Source organism: Pempheris klunzingeri, chromosome 18 (genome assembly GCF_042242105.1).
Source record: "Pempheris klunzingeri isolate RE-2024b chromosome 18, fPemKlu1.hap1, whole genome shotgun sequence".
Classification (NCBI taxonomy): Eukaryota; Metazoa; Chordata; class Actinopteri; order Acropomatiformes; family Pempheridae; genus Pempheris; species Pempheris klunzingeri.
In genome coordinates this window covers 19,376,391-19,396,912 of record NC_092029.1, presented here as the reverse complement: position 1 = coordinate 19,396,912, position 20,522 = coordinate 19,376,391, and the positions used below count along the sequence as shown (strand labels likewise).

General features: G+C 41.2%; 1 protein-coding gene across 1 annotated transcript; it reads right to left on the bottom strand.

Annotated features, from left to right (window-relative positions):
* Positions 1-479: 479 nt before the first annotated feature.
* On the bottom strand, positions 480-18,979 carry znf292b (zinc finger protein 292b). The gene is made up of 8 exons (XM_070849035.1): positions 18,815-18,979; positions 12,514-12,668; positions 12,204-12,282; positions 11,661-11,796; positions 9,557-9,759; positions 9,015-9,151; positions 8,482-8,623; positions 480-7,666 (listed from the first exon to the last, which is right to left on the bottom strand). Exons 1-8 carry the CDS (start codon positions 18,977-18,979, stop codon positions 890-892), a joined length of 7,794 nt encoding a protein of 2,597 aa, XP_070705136.1. The 3' UTR covers positions 480-889.
* Positions 18,980-20,522: the final 1,543 nt, after the last annotated feature.

Genomic DNA, 20,522 nt, shown 5'->3' with positions numbered 1-20,522 from the left:
TTTTTTTTTTTCAAGGAAGTTCAAGAGTTTAGGAAATCGTGCTTCTGACGTCTTTCCCACAATAATTGATAAAAATGTTTTACATTTTCACTGTGGATTAAGCAAATAAAAAGACAATGTGTTGATTATTAGGCTTTAAGTGTGTTGTAAGCATACAGTATGTCGGACACTTCCAGGCTTCATGCTCTTCATGCTTTATGCTAAAGCAGCAAGCAAAGCAAAGAAGCAAATGCGTCATAAACACGACGGACGGATTGGGAAAATCTTAAAATTACTTACAAAATACTGATGAGCTTTTAATACAAACGAAACCAGTTTACTAGTTCTAGATCATTTGTTTTTAATAATTCAAAAACTTCCACAAAATCATTTTCCATTCACTGTGCATGCAGCAGCTCCAAAACGTACACCAGAAAAGGAATCCTTAAACTGCAGTGTAATCTAACAAAATGGCAAAAATGAAAAACAAGTCAAACCGGTTGTAAAAAAGCTGTTTGTTTAATAGTAAGACTGCTGGTGGCAGTGACTGATTCCAAACTATATACACAATGCACAATAATCAACAGCTTCAAATCACAAACTACACACAACGATACAACCCATTTCCAAGTCCATTTGTTTGTGAAGTCCCACAGGGATAATTAAGACACCGAAAGCTGATGTCAAATTTTAAATTTTCAGCAAAATGTTCTTTTTGAAACATGCTATACACTATTCTATAAAAAAGACAAATGTACAGATAATAGTACAGTATAATTCAAAACAACTGTTTCTCAGTAACTGGATGTGTAAAAAAAACATTTAGTTGTAGGGCACACCAGTCTCCAGCAGATTTGACTCATTCTAGTCCTGAGATTCTGCTTTACAAAAACAACAAAAAAAAGACAGGTCAGTCATTTTTTTCCAGTACCACTGTGGGCCGCATGTCCTGCAGCTGTTTCAGCATGCGCTCAGTGACACCTGAAAAGGCCTTGTCTATGATTATTTTCACCTTACTAAGCGATTTCAAATTCTGACCGTTGCTGAACCTGACACAGGTGTCTTTGGTGTTCAGACTGGACGTTCCTTTCCATGTTTCCGGTACATCAACCTTCCTCATCAAGGGATGCTCACTTTTATTTGACTGTTCAAGGAATTTCAAGAAAGACATTTCGAATCCCATTGGTTTAAAAGAGGCCAGCGGAGCGCTCTGCTCAGATGTCTCCTCCTGCATTACCGCGGGGCAAGAGGAGTCCGACTCATCGTCCCTGCTGTAAACTACGTCGAGCTTGGTTGTGCGCGGAATTTTCTTGCGTTTCACAATTTTTGCAATCAGTTTTCGCGGACGTCCTCGCTTGCGTTTGAGCACCATAGAGCCGTCGGAACTCTCATCGTGAGACAACTTGCTGTCGAACAGCGCAGTCGGGATCCCTCCTGTGGTCCTTTTGCGTAGAACAGGCTTTGAATATTCGTATTCCCCTGCTTCTATGTTGGTGTCTGCAGTCAGCTCATTGTCCGACAGGTCAGAGGTGTTGTCTGATTTGGAATCATCACTCCTGATGGAGCGGCACTTCTGCCTGGGGAACTTTTTGCAGAATATGAAATGGCTCCTTTGCGTTTCCAGGTACTTTTCTGATAGTCCATGTCCCATGTAATGTTTTAATATGCTCCGCTCTGATTTCATGACCGACTCACAACCTTTTATCATACAGGGGTATTGTAGAGGAAATTTCCTTGTGCACATTGCAGATGCCTCCACTTTAGATTTCAGGGAAGGCTTTCCATATTTAGTCCAATGATTTTTTGCCTTGCTAACTCTCTTTGTAGCACTTCCCCTCTGGAGGATCTTTTTATTGTTCTCAATGTTTTCCTTCCCATTACTTGTCTTGGTAATTTGGTAATGCAAAGCCTTAGAGTTTTGTTTCATGCCTTCTTTTATCTGTTGATTCTTCAGTTTAGGCTGGTATAGGTCCTGGTGCTTTTTCATGACATGTCTGAGCAGGTTTGACTTTGTGGCATACGAACGGTCACAACCTTCAATTTCACACTTGAACGAGCCATTCAATTGTTCAGGTTTGTCAAGTTTCATATCTTTGTGTTGTTCTTTGACGTGCCCTATATACTTCCAGAAAGCAGTGAAGGACGCTGTGCATCCTTGGTGGCCGCAAGCAAACTTGCCGAGCTTGATGCTGGACAGGAGGTTGCCGACCTTATCAAGACTGAATTCGTGCAGCTGCAGATAATGCTGCAAAAGATTAGGAACTTCTTGGAAAACTCTGGAACAGTCTTTTACTTGGCATCTGAATTCAGAAATTTGGGGGATCTCGGTCTCTGGGTCCTCCTCCTCGTGGTCCATTATCTCTTCCGGTTCCTCACTCTGGTCCTGCTCCTTGTTCACCTCCAATGCTGACAAAGCAGACTGGTGAACGGCCCTATAGTGGAGGATTAAATTGTGCTGGATTGTGAAGGCGGCCACACAGCCTTGATGAACACACCGATATGGTCTGTATGGACTCATGGTGTCATCCGAGTTGGGCTTCTTCTCTTTTGCCTTCTTGGTAATCTCTATGCTTGGCTTAACTATTCCCTGTTTGTTGAGAGTAGGAGTTGTGGCAGACAGAGCCTGGGCAAGAGAAGCTGACACCTTGGGCAGATGGGCTCCAACTTGTTGACCCCTTGCGTACTGAGTAGGCAACTTGGCCAAGTTTCTTTGCTGTCCACTTGACCACTGTTCTGCTGCCATCCCTGCTTGTACTGACTGAAAGGCCGACGTGGAGGTCTGGGCCTGCGCTAGTGAAGTCATTTCTTGGTTGCACATGGGAGCTGTTTGCAAGGGATGAATGACTGAGAAGCGATTGTCATGACATTTCTGATTAGTTATGTCCATGTTAGCATGTGGTACAAATGTCTGTGATGTGCAATCACGCTTTACAGCATCTTGGACTGAATACAGATGTGCTCTGTTCTCCACTGATGAATGAGTAGCCATTGTGGTTTGAGCTGCCAGGGCCTGGTTTGTACCAACAGGCCAGTTCTTTGTGGCAGCAGATGTGGGCTTTCTGCGCTTCATATCAATTTCTGTGATTTCTTTAGCTGATAATTTGTGCACTGTCTGATAGTGAGTGCGAAGGTTTGAGTTACGAGTGAATCTTTTACTACATTTTTCACACTTAAAAGGAGCATACAGGCCATACCTTTTTTTAACCACATTCACCATCTCAACTGTGTAGCTGTGAGTTTTAGAGAGGTGTTTCCAAAGTGCTTCACCTGAAATGGTGCTAAAGGTGCAGTTCTCATTTTCACAAGCAAATGGCTTGACAAAGTTCGACAACAACGAACTGCACAAATCGACCTTAGCAGATCCTATCTGGCTGCCCATAGTATTACCATTTTGTTTCATGGAAGCCGACATCTGATCAGATATTTCTCTGACCAAGTCAAGCCTTTCAAATGCATTTTGAATTTCTGTCATCCACTGTTGCTGGCTTGCAGATAACTGAGTGGGCTCAAGATCGGCGTCATTTGCCACAACGCCTGTGGGGCTTAGTGCCTCCTGCTGCGGGGTGGGAGTCTCTCTGAAACGAGTAAAGCTCTGTGTATGCAGTAAGTGTTCGATTTCTGCAGAGATTCCTAGGTTGATGGCAGAGTTTTCTTGAATGACTTGCCCTTCACTTTCTGAGCCACTCTTTGAATCACTAGACATGTGATGGACACCAGAATTATTGGAAGGACTGCACACTGGGCCAAAAGCCATGGGATTCTTTGAATTGGCATTAGCATCAGTACTGCTTGAATGACACAAGCTGTTTCTGCGTTGAAAGTCTCCTGCCAAAATCTGCTCCCGCAGTCTCTTTTTAATATCTTGCTCAGTTGTCTTCCTTTGTAGCTCAGCCTGCTTGCCACTTGTTGCTGGACCAAGCTGACTATCAGGTAACAGTGTCTGCATCACTGGATCTGAATCAGTATCTGGTGTCTGGATGGTTGTCTCAGAGTGATAGCCTTCATTGTGGTTTTTGGAAACACTTCCAGGAACAGCAGTGGAAGGATTTTCTGTGAGAATTTGAGAAAGTAGTGGGTCAGTGAATTCGCTTTCAGCAAATGTGTCAACACTAGGCTGAGGATATTGGGCTGTACTGTACATGCTGTCCTCTTGCTTCAAGTGGGCGTTTTCTGTATGCCGTATGACTGAGCTCCCTGGTAAACGTTCACTAGATCCATAGGGAATACACAGGTTTTGGAACAATGGCTGGGATGCAGGTGTATTCACAAAAAGATCGGACATGTTGGATTCAGCCATGATTTGTTTAAGAATGTCATCATTTGAGTCACCATTCCCATATTCTGGCAGATTATCTTGTGAATAAGTAGGAGCAGGGTAATCTTTTGCAGCTGTTGAACCATTTGCTACTGACTGATGGGGCTTCTCCTGATAAAGAGGAGCGGGATTATAAGACAACTGTGGCTGAGCAGCGCTTACAGTTTGCTCTGAATTGAGAAGGTCAAGAAATGATGTTGGCAGGTCTGTGTTCAGTTCAGACTCCTCGTATGGCTTACAGATTAGACGCTTGGACAAATGACCACCAAGGGATTTGGGGCTATTAAACTGTCTAAAACACCTGCAACAAACAAACTTTCCATCCTTAAGGATAGCTGGCCATTTAGTCCTTTTGTTCTTCTTGGCTCGCTTTTCCCAATTGTTTTCATAGACAATTGGGCCATTCTGAGGTTGGTTGCTACTGTTATTTTGGCTTGCACTGTCTGGAGAGGGAAAACTGGACTGCATATTTTGCACTGATGTTGTTTTTTCTGGTGCCTTTGAACCAGTGACTAAACTGCTTTGCATCTGTGACGTATATGAAGGAAGGAGGTCTTCTGCTTGACACTCGCTTGACATGTGTTTAGCACTGTCCATGAATGAGGGCAAAACTGACTGGGACCCATTTCCCATATGTGGTCCCAGCAAACACTCCGTCGGTCTGTTCATCGTTGATCCCAGCATCGAGCATGACGGGACATCAAGTGGCAGTGAAGCACTGGTAGAATGGACTTGTGGCATTACTTGCATGTTAGACGAACAGACTTGGGAAGAGCCACCGTTTTGAATTTTTTCACTTCCAGGGGCTGAGTGCCAATTTTGGCTACCTGAAACCTGGGACGGCGCAGTTATTGGATTTGTATCAGTTTCTAGCTGAGAGAGGACAATTGGATTTAAAACATTTTCCATCAGGAGAGAAGCATTCTGGTTGTGAGCAGATGAGGAATGGGAATGTAGAGTAGTATACTTTGCGCTTGTACCCATGTTAGTATAAGGAGGTGATTGGATAACATTCTGCCTCTGAACTCCATGAACTGGTACTCCGTTGCCCTGCTGATTCTGAAGGGAGGCGGCAGAACTGAGGTGTCCAACAGACGATGTGCTCAGTGCTGGAGCATACGTTATCCTGATTTTAGTCCGAGAAACTTTCCATTGTTCATAGAAATCTGGGTGGACCGCTTTCATGTGCTTGGTAACACTTCTGTAGGAGCTGTAATGCCTCGTACATGTTTCAAGTGCGCAGTGGTATCGCTCTCTCTGTCCGGGAGGGGGGCCTGTGTTAGTTGAGGATGTCACGCAGTTCTCTGGTCTGTTCCCGATTAATGGTTGTGGGGTTACTGTTGGAGGAAGTGGTTGTGACATTGCTGGCTCAACGGAGCTCTGGAGCGGAGACACTGCTAACAGATTGCTACTACACATTGGCCCTTGCTGCCCCGTCAATGGTAAGTTGCAGTCAGAGTTGTAATTCATTGATCCGGTATTTACATGAGTGGGGAACATTTGCATTTGGCCTTGTGACACATCTATATTATAGTTATGAGACATGTTACCTAAATTATCTTCAAATGGAGGCACTGTTAGATTCTGCTGGGGTGGTCTCATGTAATCAATAGAATGACCACCTAAACTATCTCTGAGTCTATTAGTATCAGTCAAGTGCGAATTCACAGGCTGAACTACAGCATTATTTAAACCCGGTGTCTGGCTGATTGAGAAAGGTGTATTTTGTGGTTCCTCTTTGATTTGGCCGTGTCCTAAGGTATCCACGGGTACCTTCAGCAAATTCTCAATGGACGCGGGTAGTCTTTCCTGATCTGGATTAACACCACTTTCAGGGGTCCAGTTTTCCTGGAAACTCTCAGGTTGAACAGGAGTGTGATTGGAAAGCATTTGTTGAATGAGTGAAGGACCAGGCTGCATATTTTGAGATATCTGTTCAGAAGATGGGCTTTCCTCTTCTTGAGTGGCGTGTTCCTCCTGGTGCAAATCCAGCTGTTGTTGCGAATGGAATATCTTTCCACAGTCCACAACTTTACACGTGAAAGTTTTATAATGCTGTGTCTCATGGTCATAGAGTTTGAAGGCCTCATTAAAAATCTTTCCACAGTTTGGAAACATGCACCTAGCCTTAAAAACAGAATGTGTTTTCCTGTGTATAAGGAGCTCGGCGTTGGACAGGAAACTTGCCTTGCAGTTCAACTGTATACAGATGTATGGCTTCACACCACAGTGGACCTGTAAATGATCATTTAGATGGGTGACATTAACAAAGTGGCGGCGGCAGTACTGGCAAATGACCTTTTTGCTACGCATTTCGAGGAAAGTCTTAGCTTCCTCGTTGTCCCCATGAGCTTTAACGTGTGCAACCAGATTTTTGAAAAATTTGAAGCTCCTTCTGCATTTTCCAACCGGGCACACATTATCCTCGCTACTCTCAGCGTTACATACAGCCACTCTGCCCTGAAGATTGTGAATCAATCCCCCATTTTGCCCTAGGAAATCGGGACTTTCATTAAGTTCATTTTCTGTCTTTGCCTTTAACGCTGCAATAACAGGGGCAGCTGTTTTAGGATCAGACAATTTCTTGTTTGTTTTCATTGCAGTCAGCCTTTCCTTGCATGATTGTTTCACATGTGATGTTACATGAGGAATCAATGTGTCTTTTGAGGCAAAGGTTTGGGCACATATTGGGCAGCTGTATACTCCACCACTCAAGTGAGTCTGTGCATGACGTACAATCCGGTGGCCAAGAAACTCCTTATCACACAGCACGCAGTACTGCATATATGCTTGCCAGTTTCTGAATCTGGCAGATATGAAACCTTTTTCTCTTAGTTTCTTCATTTCTCTGTTTTTCTGTCTCTTGTCAGTTATATCTTTTAATTCATATGTGCCACTGACTAAGTGGTCTGGGATATTCCTTAACCCCTCCTGACTAACGAGTTCTTCCTCTTCGTCCGGGACCTCGGTATCGTTCAGCAGGTCGATGGATGACACTATAGAGGCTTCTTCACCCATTAGAGCTAGACAATGGCGCTTCAGTGTTTTCCAATCCCAGAACTCCGGGTCAAAAGGCCACTGAGTTTTAAAAACCAGCAGGAGCTCGCAGCGGAGTGAATTGGGCACAGGCATATTCTCCTCCTCTAGCTTTTGATCTGGTTCATTGTAAAGAGTCTCCACAGCATAGTATGAATCCACCGTGGGCTCCACGAGGAACTCTGTCAGCTGGCAGGCTCGCTTGACTTCCAGGTCAGTGGGAAGCAAACAGGAAATGGTTTTACACACAGTGGCCTTGGTGTTTCCATCATCTGATTCCATCCGAAGAGCTCTTATGCACATTTCGATGCACACTGGCAGTCCAACGCTGTCAATCTATGAGAAAGAGAAAGCAGAATAATTCAAAGCTGCCAAACACATTGAACACAATTGTTCTGAAACTCACCTGGAACTTTCACAATTAATAAAGCAACTTCATTCACAGGAAACACTTTTAACTAATCTCCTGTTTGACCATGAAAAGTTACCAGCAACAACAAATGGCCGCTGGTGATGTTAATTTCTCCCATCAATAATAAAGTTAATCATCACTGAATCATTAATCATAACATTATCACTTTATGCATTATACACAAAAAGCAAGACAACACATTTTGAGGACATTAAAGGAATACTCCAACCAGAATCTCTTCAGTATCAAAAGCTCAGCCACTGTAGACCTAAAAGGTGGCTTTGAAAAAAGTACACTGTATTCCTTTACAGAGCAGAACTGTTTGAGCCACCTTACACAAGTGCCAAAACACAGCTTAATACACCTCCATTTGTCTTCCATGCTTTGGGCTTTTAAGGTTTGTTGCTTACAGCTAATGCCAACCACATGATTTTGTCAAACCCTAATGATCAAACAAAAGGACAGTGAAAATTCAGTTATGCTGCAGAGAGAGGTTAAGAAAATTTTCTATTCATCTGTTGGCACTTTTTTCACTCTGAAACAAGCTTGCATACAGTTAAGCATTTGATTAAAAAAAGACATCTTAAAACTTGAAGGCAAACACAGGCTAAAATAAATGTATTGAGACACTATGTGGGAAAGCATATTACACAATAGTTGTGAGTTAAAGGGTGATGACCGCTTCCGTTTTTCAGTGGGCACACCTTAACAGGACCATGACAGCAGACTGTTTACTGACCTCTGATTGGATAACCTTGATGAGGAACAGGATGTGGTACACGGTTTTGGAAAGTAAGGACATCTGGCGGCATCTGTCGAGGAAGGCCTGCTCTGATGGCTCTAATCGTTTCAGCAGCTTGCTCCAAAACAGAGTGAGCTCCCTGATTTGAAGAAAAGAATTCATGGCCCATGAATTGTCAGTTCAGTATCTGTTCATTTTTCTATGACCACAAGCCTCTCGATACTGCTACCACAACACGCTGACACAAACACGTCCTAGAACAGCTTAGCGTTAAAAACACTACATACTGATTTTATGCAAGTGATTCATTATATGCTGCTATTTCGTTTGGACTGAACGAGCATATGCAGACAAATTCTATATTCAATTTTAACACTAGTATTTGTCGTAAACATAGCCTTACTCATTTCATTTTAAGACAGATGTAAATTCCAGGACTGACAGAATCCCCATCTGTTCTTCCCTCCATAACACACAGCTTATAAATAAAGCCTATACTGAGGACCGTCAAATCGCTTGTGTTTTCTTACCAAGCACAGTAGGCATCTCTGTGGAGAAGCTGCCGGGTCAGGAACGCTGAACATAAGCTGAAAGCTGCCCTCTCGTCTCCATCTGACTCCAGGTTGCAGATCATCTCTAATGCATCGCGGCAGTCCTCCTTTGAAAGCTGTACAGATGGATTCCAAGTATAAGGTGAGCTTCACTGGTAACCAATAAACATACACTTAAGGAAACACTTATGAGCTTCGTCAGTCAATATTTCTAGTGACAGAAGTCGTATAAGGTTGGCAGCAAGGTGCATTGAACAGAATTATTTTCTTCCTTGAGGGCAATCTCAAGACACTTTCCTAAGTCCATATATAATGTAAACAGTTAAAAATAAAAAGTAAAATGTGTAACATAATGGGGCAATATTGTACTGTAACAGTGGTCTGCTTGATTCAACTAATATAATGCTAAATTCTGCCTGGTGTGATTGAATCCTTAAAGCACCAGACACTTTACCAAACTCTTGCGTGTTCAGTCACATGCAGATGCAAGTTTGTGAACCTAACTATGTAGCCACACTTACCTCATCCATCAGCTGATCCTGTTCTGAGGTAGCACAGAGGCAGACAAGGTACATCTGTTTGAAAGGCCCTTTCCCTTGGAAGGCAGGACACCCTAAGCACGTCTTTGCCAGCAGTGCAGCTTTTCCCAGCTGACTCTCCTTCATCAGCTGCTTAACTCTCATCTCCAACAGGACCAGCCCCTCCTGTACCAGGAACTCATTGACTGAAAACCAGTGACAACATTGTTAGTGACATTTTAGTCAGATTTTATTAATTGTGTTTTACTTGTGCAACAAGAGTGCATCCTTCACACAGCAAATACGGAAAATGCTTAACTTCATCACATCTGTTATCATACATACTTAAACATAATGTCATATCACTGCAACAATCAAACAAAACAATGAAAACAGGCCCATTATTAATGACATGGTTGAAGCAGTTAATCAGCATGTATGCCATCAGACCTCCAGATTACAGTTATGTTTTTTTAATCACCTCCAGACCATCCTGTTTAATCTAAAGCTTGTTCTAAACTCCAAAAATACAAATTGTGTGTGTTTCACAAGAGTGCAAACCAGTGGTTGTACTGCAAAACACATGTTGAACATCTTGCTCAAACATTAAAAATCAAATTGGGCTCTTACACCAAAACAGAGCTCACTTCTCCTTTGAAAACAGAGGACGCATCATAAAATCCACCGTTGGATTATGGAGATCCTGTATGCTGCTGCTGTTACTACCTTAAACCACTGAAATGCACCTCATTTGGTAAGCGGCTGTGGCTCAGCGGTAAAACAATCAGAAGATTGGCAGTCAAGTGTCCCGAATGATAACTTTCCATTGGCAGGTTGCAATCAATGTGTGAATGATGTGTGAATGTGAAAGTGGTGTTAAAGTGCTTTGAGCGGTCGGAGTGAGTGGAAAGGCGCCAAGCAAGAGCAGTCCCTTTCCCATTTACTCCAATTAACTGCAATACACATACAAGCTAGTAAACCTTTTAAAAGGTTTACTAGCTTATATTTTTAACAATATTTGACTGCTGTTATTAGTATGATGGTTATTCTGAGTGACTACATTTTCTTGTCGTGATTCTCAGGACTCTTGCACAAGGCATCTTGATCTCAATGAGATTTTCTGAATTTTATTTCTAGTAACAGCTGTAAGACTAAACAGAAATCAGGTTATACCACACCATTTTCTTAGGATCAACAATTATAGAAATGTAATTATTCTTATGAAGAGCAATATAATGTAATTAATTTCATATATTTATATCAAATATGCAATAAAATAGATATCTACAATTATGACAAGCTTCTTAGGCAGATGGTGGCACAGCTTAAACCTGTTCTTGAAATTCAACAGTATTAATAAAGTAATTCTTAAAGTAATTCCTTAGTTTCTGACTCTTAAGTTTCTACTTTTCTGATGTTTTTCAAACCTTAATTCATTAGTCAGCATGTGATGTACAGTGGTTGAAGTGAAATTAATACAGGCTCCATCTGTCATCACCTATTTTGCTTCATACATTACAGTCTCTATCTTCACAAACCCGCCATGGCTTGATGATGCTGCCAACACCATGCTGCATGGTTGTTATGATGTGTTTCTTTTAAAGTGTCACACTAGACTCATGCCAATGAATACCGGAAGTTAATACTACACTGAACAAGTACAGCACAGGGTTTAGTGGTTTGAAGTTACTGAGTCTCTTCACAAGGAAATTATTGAAGAAAAAACATGCAACTTTCTACAATTTCGCTAAAATATTTATGTAAAAATAAATGACACATTAGCAAATCAAAAAAAGGGTGTTGCGAGAAAGAAATCAAGTAATGAATAATCATTATATAATTATAATGATCTAATCATAATTGTCACTGATATTGTCATGTCAGCATGATTGTTTATAATGACATTATGTTACATTACACGGACGGTTATATATGGAGGGTTACTTTAACCATTACTTTCATTACACACAACAAAATTCCAGGAATTCTCCAAAACTTACTAACTAACTCCATGACCTTTTCAGACTAGGACAACACAATTTTGAAATTCCACAGCATTGCAAGGTTTTCTGAGCACAGAACTCTGAAAAGGCTCTCAGGAACTCACCTTGTTCAGTCTGTAGGTTTTCATTTGACAGAATGCCTTGGAGGACCCTGTTGGTCCAAACGCCATCATACTGGCCCAAAGCAGACAGCAGGGACAGCTGAGTGATTCCATTCTCCTGAAGCATACTATAAGCAAACTGTACACAACAGGAAAACTCAATTATTAAAAAGCACAATGCAGAAGGTGTGTGACTGACTGTGGTTTGAACCCATTTACCAATTAGATTTTGATGGAGTCTGAATTGCAAATACTGAAATAAAGTAAATTTAGATCTTAGTCCTAATTCCTCACTTGAATTTGAAGATCTAACAGTGTTTAGCACAGGTTGTGGAAAGCTGAGATATTTCAAAACTAAATGTACAAAAGTGGAATCTTTAAATGATGTTAATCACTTACATACTGACAAACAACAAAGGAAGTTAAACAAGTTGAGGGGTGGTGGCGTTTAGTTTTGCGGCACATAACCTTAGGCTTAGTTCTGGTCTAAAAGTTTTAAAATTAAATTCAAATGTCTTTTTTTAAAATAAGAATCCTCATCTTTACCTGCACAGATGACCTAAATTGTTTCCATAAGCCATCTGGAATGTCCCTCTTCAGCGAGAGCAAAAGCTCCACAAAACTCCTGCAGAACGAATGGGCAATCAACAGAGACATATTGATAGCCGCCTGCATTTTAAACATGTTAAGCACCGTTAGCATTTAAACATTAGCATGAAACTTTGACAGAATTAACTAGAAAGCTATCATTTAACTTCTGTGACAGGGTTGCATTCAATAGAGTGCTTATCAATTATAGGGGTAAACTAAATATTATCTGCAGTTCAATCAAATCAATTAATCTAATGGTACTTACAGTGACAACCTCTCAACCACAAGAGGAACATTTTCACACTGCAGAGAGAGGTAAGTAGAGGCCTGGGCATAGCTCAACAGGGCAACTATGTACACTTCCACCAGTGGCAAAGGCTCTTCCTCTATCCTCCAACGGCCCACATACTCCAGCAGCGTCTATAGTGAGGAAACCACAGGAATTCACAAATTAAAATTTTGTACCGATAACTTCAACAGTTTGAAAATAAAAACAGAAGGTTGGGTATATAGCACGAGCAAGAACAACTATCAAGGCTGAAAAGACAGAAAAGTGAGTGCCACTGAATCAAAAGCTTCAACAGAAAAGCTCTCAGAAGACTGTACACTGTTCGACTGGCCCAAGATGTTGATAATATCTCCAGCTGACGTCTTCTGGCCAGTTGGTCGACATGCTGTTGCTGGACCAAATACACATTGACCGGAGAAGCGCTGGTGTTACCGTCATGAGGACAAATGCCTTCTTAATACATCTGTGTTCTGTGTATTTATTACGCCACAATACTGTTATTCACCACTAATGGGGGACCGCTGCTGGACTGAAGATAGTGATAGTGGAGAGAGGGCAGCTAAGAAATAAAAAATAAAATTAACATAAACATCCCAGCCATTAAGCCTGTGGTGCTGTATCCTGTGGGAACTTTAACCTGCCATGTATACTGGTGACTTGTTTAAATCTGATTGTTTGACCACTTCGGAAACAAGGGGCAATGCTACTGAAAACAAAACCCAAATTTTTATAAAAACAGGGGGAAAAAAAGCTAGGCTGTGACGTGGACCATTCCTAACCAAGAGCTATTCAGTTCTCAGATTGGTTTGACTAAGTTGAATGCATTCATAGCTTGCACAATGCATAAATATAATTGAGGCATTGTGTTGGGCTCATGGTTAAATACAAAACAAACTTAGATTTGAAAAAAATACATACATACATACATACATACATACACACACACACACACACATACATACATACATACATACATACATACATACATACATACATACATACATACATACATACATACATACATACATACATACATACATACATACATACATACATACATACATACATACATACATACATACATACATACATACATACATACATACATACACACACACACACACACACACACATACATACACACACACACACACACACATACATACATACATACACACATACATACATACACACATACATACATACATACATACATACATACATACATACATACAGCTTGTTAAAGAAAAAAATCCTCCACAGGCTTGGGATGTTTATGTTTTTCTTCAGAAATATGAATGCATAGTGGTTGAATATGCAGTCCTTCATCATGATTGATTCATCATTGACATTAATGCTGACTTGGTCAGAAAATGAAATGCAGTCTTGCCAGGCTGGATACCTGCAGGGCAGTGTAGGAAGGAGAACCAAGCCAAGTGCAAACACAGCTCCATCTACAGAGCATGTTCTTTGCTTCTCAGATGGCTCAACTTCAGCCTTCACACTAACCCTCCACCCACAGCAGCTCCCTCTGGGCTCTTGACTGTTAACATTCAAGAAAGAAAAAAAATGGAAATATTAGAACAAACTCCAATTAGATGTAAATATCTCCATCCTATAAAAACAAGCAATCTAGCAATTTAACAATCTCCTGCCCTAGTTATCATAGCCCAGTACTGTGAAGTAGAGCATCTCTGAATGCACAACACGTGGAACCTTGATGTGGAGGGCTACAGCAGCAGGAAACCACAGCACTCCTGTCCACTAAGAACAGGAATTTGAGGCTGCTGGCTCATCAAAGTTGGACAGTTGAAAACTGGAAGAAAATAAAAATCACCTTGTCTGACAAATCTTGGTTTCTGCTGCCACATATAGACAGTAGGGTCAGGATGGTGTACACAACATTATCCATGGATCCATCCTGCCATATGTCAACTGTTCGGGATGCTTGGTGGTTTAATGGGGTGGAAGATATTTTCTTGGTGCACTTTAGGTCCTCTAATACTAGAGCATGGTTTAAATAGCACAGCATACCTAAGTACTGTTCTGACCACGTGTCTGAGGGGTCTGAGATTCCATATACTATGGTGTAAGTGTCGAATTCATTGTTGGTGCACCTTAGATGATTTTCTTTTACCCTTGTGTGCCATCTTTTAAAACTATGTATAATAAACAGTGTAAAAAAAAAAAAAAAAGTCCAACAAGTCTGTCAATTTCTTGTCAAAAGATGACAAATGACAAAAACAGAGAATATCCACAAGACATTTGAATGCTGTTCAAAATCAGTAATAGATACAGTGGAAGATTTTTCATTCTTCTCCATTGAAACGCTATGTGATAAAAGATGTATCCCTTGACCAGTGTCCTGGTCAAGGTTAAAAACTGCCACCCTGCTTCTTGTGTGCACATTAGGAATGTGCATCTCCATTACTGAGGCCGAGGCGACACCCCTTGCATTCAAGATACATGTCTTACTATTGCTGGGGCTGCTTCAGAGTTTCATGAAATGTCATTAAGTTGTAATTACACGACTCTGCGATGCTGTCTGTGGCACTGAACTCAAAGGAAGAGTCGCCTGTAGTGGAACAGGACATCTATCACTTGTGAAATCATGACAACCAAGTAAACAACAGTGTGAGTTCAGCATTTTCTCCTTAGGCAGAGTCATCAAAAGGCAGAGGATAGGATTAGGTAGACTTAGCTAGTTTACCTTGAGATGGTATATATATATCTCAATGTATTCTCCATTGATATTCATGGCCAACTAATCATTATTAACACTAATAATATGTGAAATAATGTTCCAGCTAACGTTAGGTTACGTAACAAACTCAGTGAATCACAATAGGACGTTGGTAACCTGTTGTACAGTCAAGTCTCGTTTTATTTCAGCTTTTTAAATGACCTACTGGTATTCATGCTGATGCCAGCGCCCATGCATGCGCCATCCAGGTACAACACAACCCTTTCCCCCTGCTGCTAAGGAAACATTGGGGGGGATAAGGTCAGTAAATTCAAGTAAAATACACTCTTCGCTTATCCTATGCTAATGTGCTGCATGCAACACAAGGCGTAACTTCTAGGGGTAATGGTTCACATCAAGATTCATATCTCCTACAATTCTGAATTGATTCACAAATGTCAAAAATAGATTTTCTAAATGTTTGTTGAAGGAAGAAAATATGGCTGTTCTCCACAGATGGAGATTTAACATTAATAACACACTGTATGATGCTTTCAATGAATTCATTCATTAATTAATGCTGTAAACTTTTTTTAAATGAAGAAGCTGTGGATCATTGTCATAACTGCTAATTGTGTATTTCAGTGGACGAAGGAAATTGGTACATGGTTTGCCACACAGTATATTGGAGCAGGTGACTGAATAACTTTTCAATTAATTCAATCAAGAATTGAGTCAATCCAACCAGACACCTAAAAATCAGAATTGATTTCTAAATCACAGTAGGTGCCCTGGCAATTCTAGTCCCATGCAATTGGGGCTATGGTCAGTTCAGTGTGCACTTATGTTTGTGTGATTTGTTACAATACTGTTACTGAGATCTGGATTGATACTGTTGCAAGGACTGTACTACAAAGCAAGTTCTATCGAGCCAGGGTTTCTTAGCATGAGCTGCCTCAACAAAACCTTAAACTCACAACCAGAGATGATGGTCATCATGAAGGTGGCTATCAGCTGTCACTTAGCTCAGGCTTTCTGCTTCCCACTCCTCTGTGCACATTCACACAAAAGGGGTGTTTGATAAACCACTTAAGACTTCTTGCAAAAAATTCCTGAATGTTTTCTCAAATAAAAGAAGAACAGTAATTGATCGCATGCCACCTACTTCAGTAAAGAGGAATGGGTTATTATAATGGAGAAATATGAAGAATATAATAACCAGGCTTTGTTATCAATGTTTAGTGGCAGAACCACAGTCAGGTGTTGAGATTTGTTCTTTTTTATTTCTGCACTTTGGTTTGGGTGATTTGTTACTGTAATTAACTACAGATCAGTAAGATTCATATCTTTTTTCTTATAATGAATGTTTACACGGGGCCTGTTTTGCAGTGATTTGTGCTTTTTTCAGGAAAAAGTCCTTATATTCTGTATTAATAACTATACATGAGCATAATTTTGTTAGTATAACTCATACAACATGGGAACAGTCGACGTAAAAACTGTTTTACTGTGGGCAAGGCCTATGTGCTATGATGAAATTTTATGAATTGATGCATGGGAGCATTCATGCGCAACGTAAGCGTAGTGACACCATCTTAAAATACAATTCCAATGCAACGTCAATGTTGTACCATGTAATAGTCAGACCTCGACGGTTGCAGGGAAGCCAAAGCAAAAAAGTGGAGCAATGTCCTCCCAACAAACTCTCAAGTCAGAGTTAGCTAGAATAGCATGTAGTGATGTGTGTCCACAGACAATAACTCTGAGGCTGTAGTTAATGGTGGACAGGACATAATGCCTAAAAAAAGGAGGCAGACGGTGAGGAACTCTGTGAGCTACTGACCAACATTGGACTAGGATACTGCATCCCCTCCTGAGGTACAATTACTGGCTACGGCAAGAAGCAGTACAACAAAAAGAAAGACAAACTTAGGGTGCAGTTACTTTCAGGTGCTGGGGTGAGTGGCCAGCACTGGCTTCCAGCTGTCTCTCAAACTCTCACAAGAGCTTTGCAGTTTCTGAAAAAGTAGCATTCGGTCTAGCCATGACCCCCCAAAACAATATGAACAAAGATGAACAGCGTGCACTAATTTGTCAAATAATCTCATGTTGGCTCACTGTCTGCCTGATTGAAATATCCATGAACTAGTGGTTTTGTGACTTCCTGAACCAGTTGTGACGTCAGTAGGTCATAAATATGTTGTATGTAGAGTATTTTTCTGCACTCACCACTTACTCCTGACTGCACATAGATATGTTCATTTCTTACGATGTAAACCGCTCGGATTTCCTTTTATGGATCACTTTATTTAAAAAAATAATAATAATTGAGTTGGGTTTGGTCTAGCTTAGTCTGGAAATCGCACTAATTGCGCGCCATCTGACAGCGTTTTGTTTGGAGGCACCATTTGTTGGATAAGGACAGAAGGACGAGAGCCTCACTGTTTTATCATTCTCTTTAAAGAAATTGTTTTTGCTTTCGTGAATTTATGTTTCACATTAATAATGTGCTGCTTTTTTTTAAATAAAACTTGAACTGAAAAAGACATGCCTAAATGTATCTTATTCATGATTAATCTCTTACTGATTACTAACGTGGTCAACTGTTAATTGAAAGGAAAATGCATCACACTGCAGCCCTGAAGGACACATTTCATGTCACCAAGAAGTACACAACAAAAGACCCTCTCTCCTCTTATTTTTCTGCCCTGTACAGATGGCTTACTTATTGACAACGTGCGGGACTCAGGGGAGACTGGGCTGGTTTGTGTCCTACTGTTTTTTTTTAGCTTGAAACTGTGGTGCAAACGCGTCCGCTCGATTCGGCACGTACACACACACGCACGAAATTCATCGCGAAAAATATTTTTTTTTAAAAAACCCTCACAAACCGAGCCGTTCTCTTCTGAAGTCTTTTTGCTTTCACAGGTAGTTAACTTAAACTGGCCACGTTGTTGACAGCTGGCTTTAGGTGGTTGACTACAACAAACCCGACAAAGGAGCAGCCCCACTTCATCTTGCTAGCCCCGGGGGTTATATTTACGCCACGGACAAGCAGCGACGTTAACGTATTCTCACGTGCACGCGCGTGTTGCCAAACATACATGGCTTGAAGCTAACGTGAGGCTTCAAGTACAATTGTTTCGGCTGACATACAACAGAGTAACTAGGAGCTGCTCCCACGCTGAACCAAACACAGAAACAGGGTGGTATTGGTGTGTCGCAACCATTTTACGACACGTTATTAGATACATTCCTCGAGGAATGGTAACGTCAATAACATTATGGTTAAACACTTCCTGCAGACACAGCAATCAGCTAGCGTGTGTGTGCGCTAGTAACTAGGTGAGCGAGCCATGTCAGCGGTGGGATTCGCCAATTGGCCGAAGTTTAGCAGCAACCACTGCACATGCTTTCATTGTATAAGTGAGCAAACGCTAACTGGAGCTTCCCTGTACATTCAAGCATAGTTTGGCTTTGAAATCAAACCTTTCATTGGATCATCCAAGAGCCAGAACGTACACTAGCGTTACCGTTATCACTGACGCTAGCTTGGTAGCTTGTTGGCTAAATATGTGAGGGAAAATAACCCACCCTGCAAAACTCTTGGCAATACTCGGAAGATGATTGGGCCGGAGAGTCGCCGCTTCCTCTAACGACGACTTCTTGTAATTCTTGCAATCGTTGTTTGAGTTCCCAAATCGTTTCACCGATGCTGTTCCCAGGACTATGGTCCTGCTCGGCCTCCTCGTCCGCCATCTTCACACCCAGCTCCGGCGCGTACCACTACGTAGCTACGTATGCAGTAACGTGACGTTTACGTAGTGATGTGAGTGCCGCAACCGTGAAGTGCAGTAATGACAGCACAGGTCAGAGGTCCCACCTAGAGGACTGGTGTTTGTAATGACTGAAATGACTCTCCTCTCCTCTTTGCCGCACATATAACTTCTTTTAAACTGAATGTAAACGGTTCCCTTCACTCCGCTTTTATTTGCTGTGTATTGTATCTTTGCAATTTCATCTTTGTTTTAATTAGGATTTTTTCATATTTCACTTATTCAGTCAACTGCAGGATTATATTTTCTCTGAATCTACCAGAATGGACGCCTAATTGCAGTTTAAAGACTTAATCCATCCAGGCTACTGGAATACTCAGTTGTACATCACTTCAGTGTCTCCAACACCCTGCAAAGATGCAGCTAACAGTCATTCCATTTCAATCATCATACTTCAGATCAGGTAGGTTATTTGCATAAATTGAATGAATAGAAAAGAATAACAAAAAATCACCAGAACACAATTCCTTCATTTCCTGGCACGACTGTTATATGTCATACTAATGACTTTTTCTATCCTATGGACTAATGCAATGCCTCGCTTCTTTTTCTATACACTGTATTGTCAATTCACGTGTGAGCTGTAAGTCCATTGAAAAACACATGGACATCATATTGTAAAATTGTTCTCTATTCTGTCATATTTACATTTAGTAAAACAAAACCAAAAATATCATTTTTGAGAGCAAATTTTTCTTGTCATCTAATTATTAGGCTCTAACTGTATGTGTAAGTTTTTATACTTTTCAAAAGATATTCTTGTTTGTGCTGTGTTGTGAATTCATGTATCTAAGTACGCCTGTGTGTGTGCCTGTTTTGTTACATGTTTATGCTTTCCTTAAAGCAGCATTAATTCAGCAGCATTGGCCACTTGGGGGCAGCAGAACAAGCTGAACACACACGGGACATTATTGCCTGACAGAGCTGGTAGTAATATGGCCAGCGCACTAACAAACAGATGTCTTCCACACATTCAGCAGACACACAGCAACAAGAGAATAATGATATCACACGATGATGTCACATGAATTGACATGACATACTGCTGTATGTCTGTTCAGTGTCAGCAGATGCTCTGATGCACTGACCTCAACATTGACTTTTGGCTTCACGGAGGACACAAACATTGGTGTCTACTGGGTGAAAGTCCTGTGTTGACCCATTCATCCACCCGGCCTCCTCCCAACATGGATGTTGTGGCTCTTTATATTATGTCACCTGACCCAGTAAGGCTTATGAGACAAAGCCGAAAGCCCTCAAGGCGAATTTCTCCCGTGTCTGTCCAGCACTATTAGCGCATGTAAATCATGACATAACCGTTTGCTTACCTACACAGTGTACCTTCAAAGAAGTCATTCACTGACATGCAAGTCAGTTTAAAAGTCATGCAGAGCACTATCTAAGATCCCAAGTCAGAATATCTCAGCCTCTGCTGCTTTCAAAATCTGTCTCTCGCAAGTCCCCCA

Excerpts from the sequence above, each read along its gene's own strand:
- znf292b (XM_070849035.1), bottom strand. The coding sequence starts at position 18,979 with ATGGCGGACGAGGAGGCCGAGCAGGACCATAGTCCTGGGAACAGCATC. Across the intron at positions 12,669-18,814 it reads ATTGCCAAGAGTTTTGCAGG|ACGCTGCTGGAGTATGTGGG; the intron begins GTGGGTTATTTT and ends TCCTCACTATAG. Across the intron at positions 8,624-9,014 it reads AGAGATGCCTACTGTGCTTG|GGAGCTCACTCTGTTTTGGA; the intron begins GTAAGAAAACAC and ends TCTTCAAATCAG.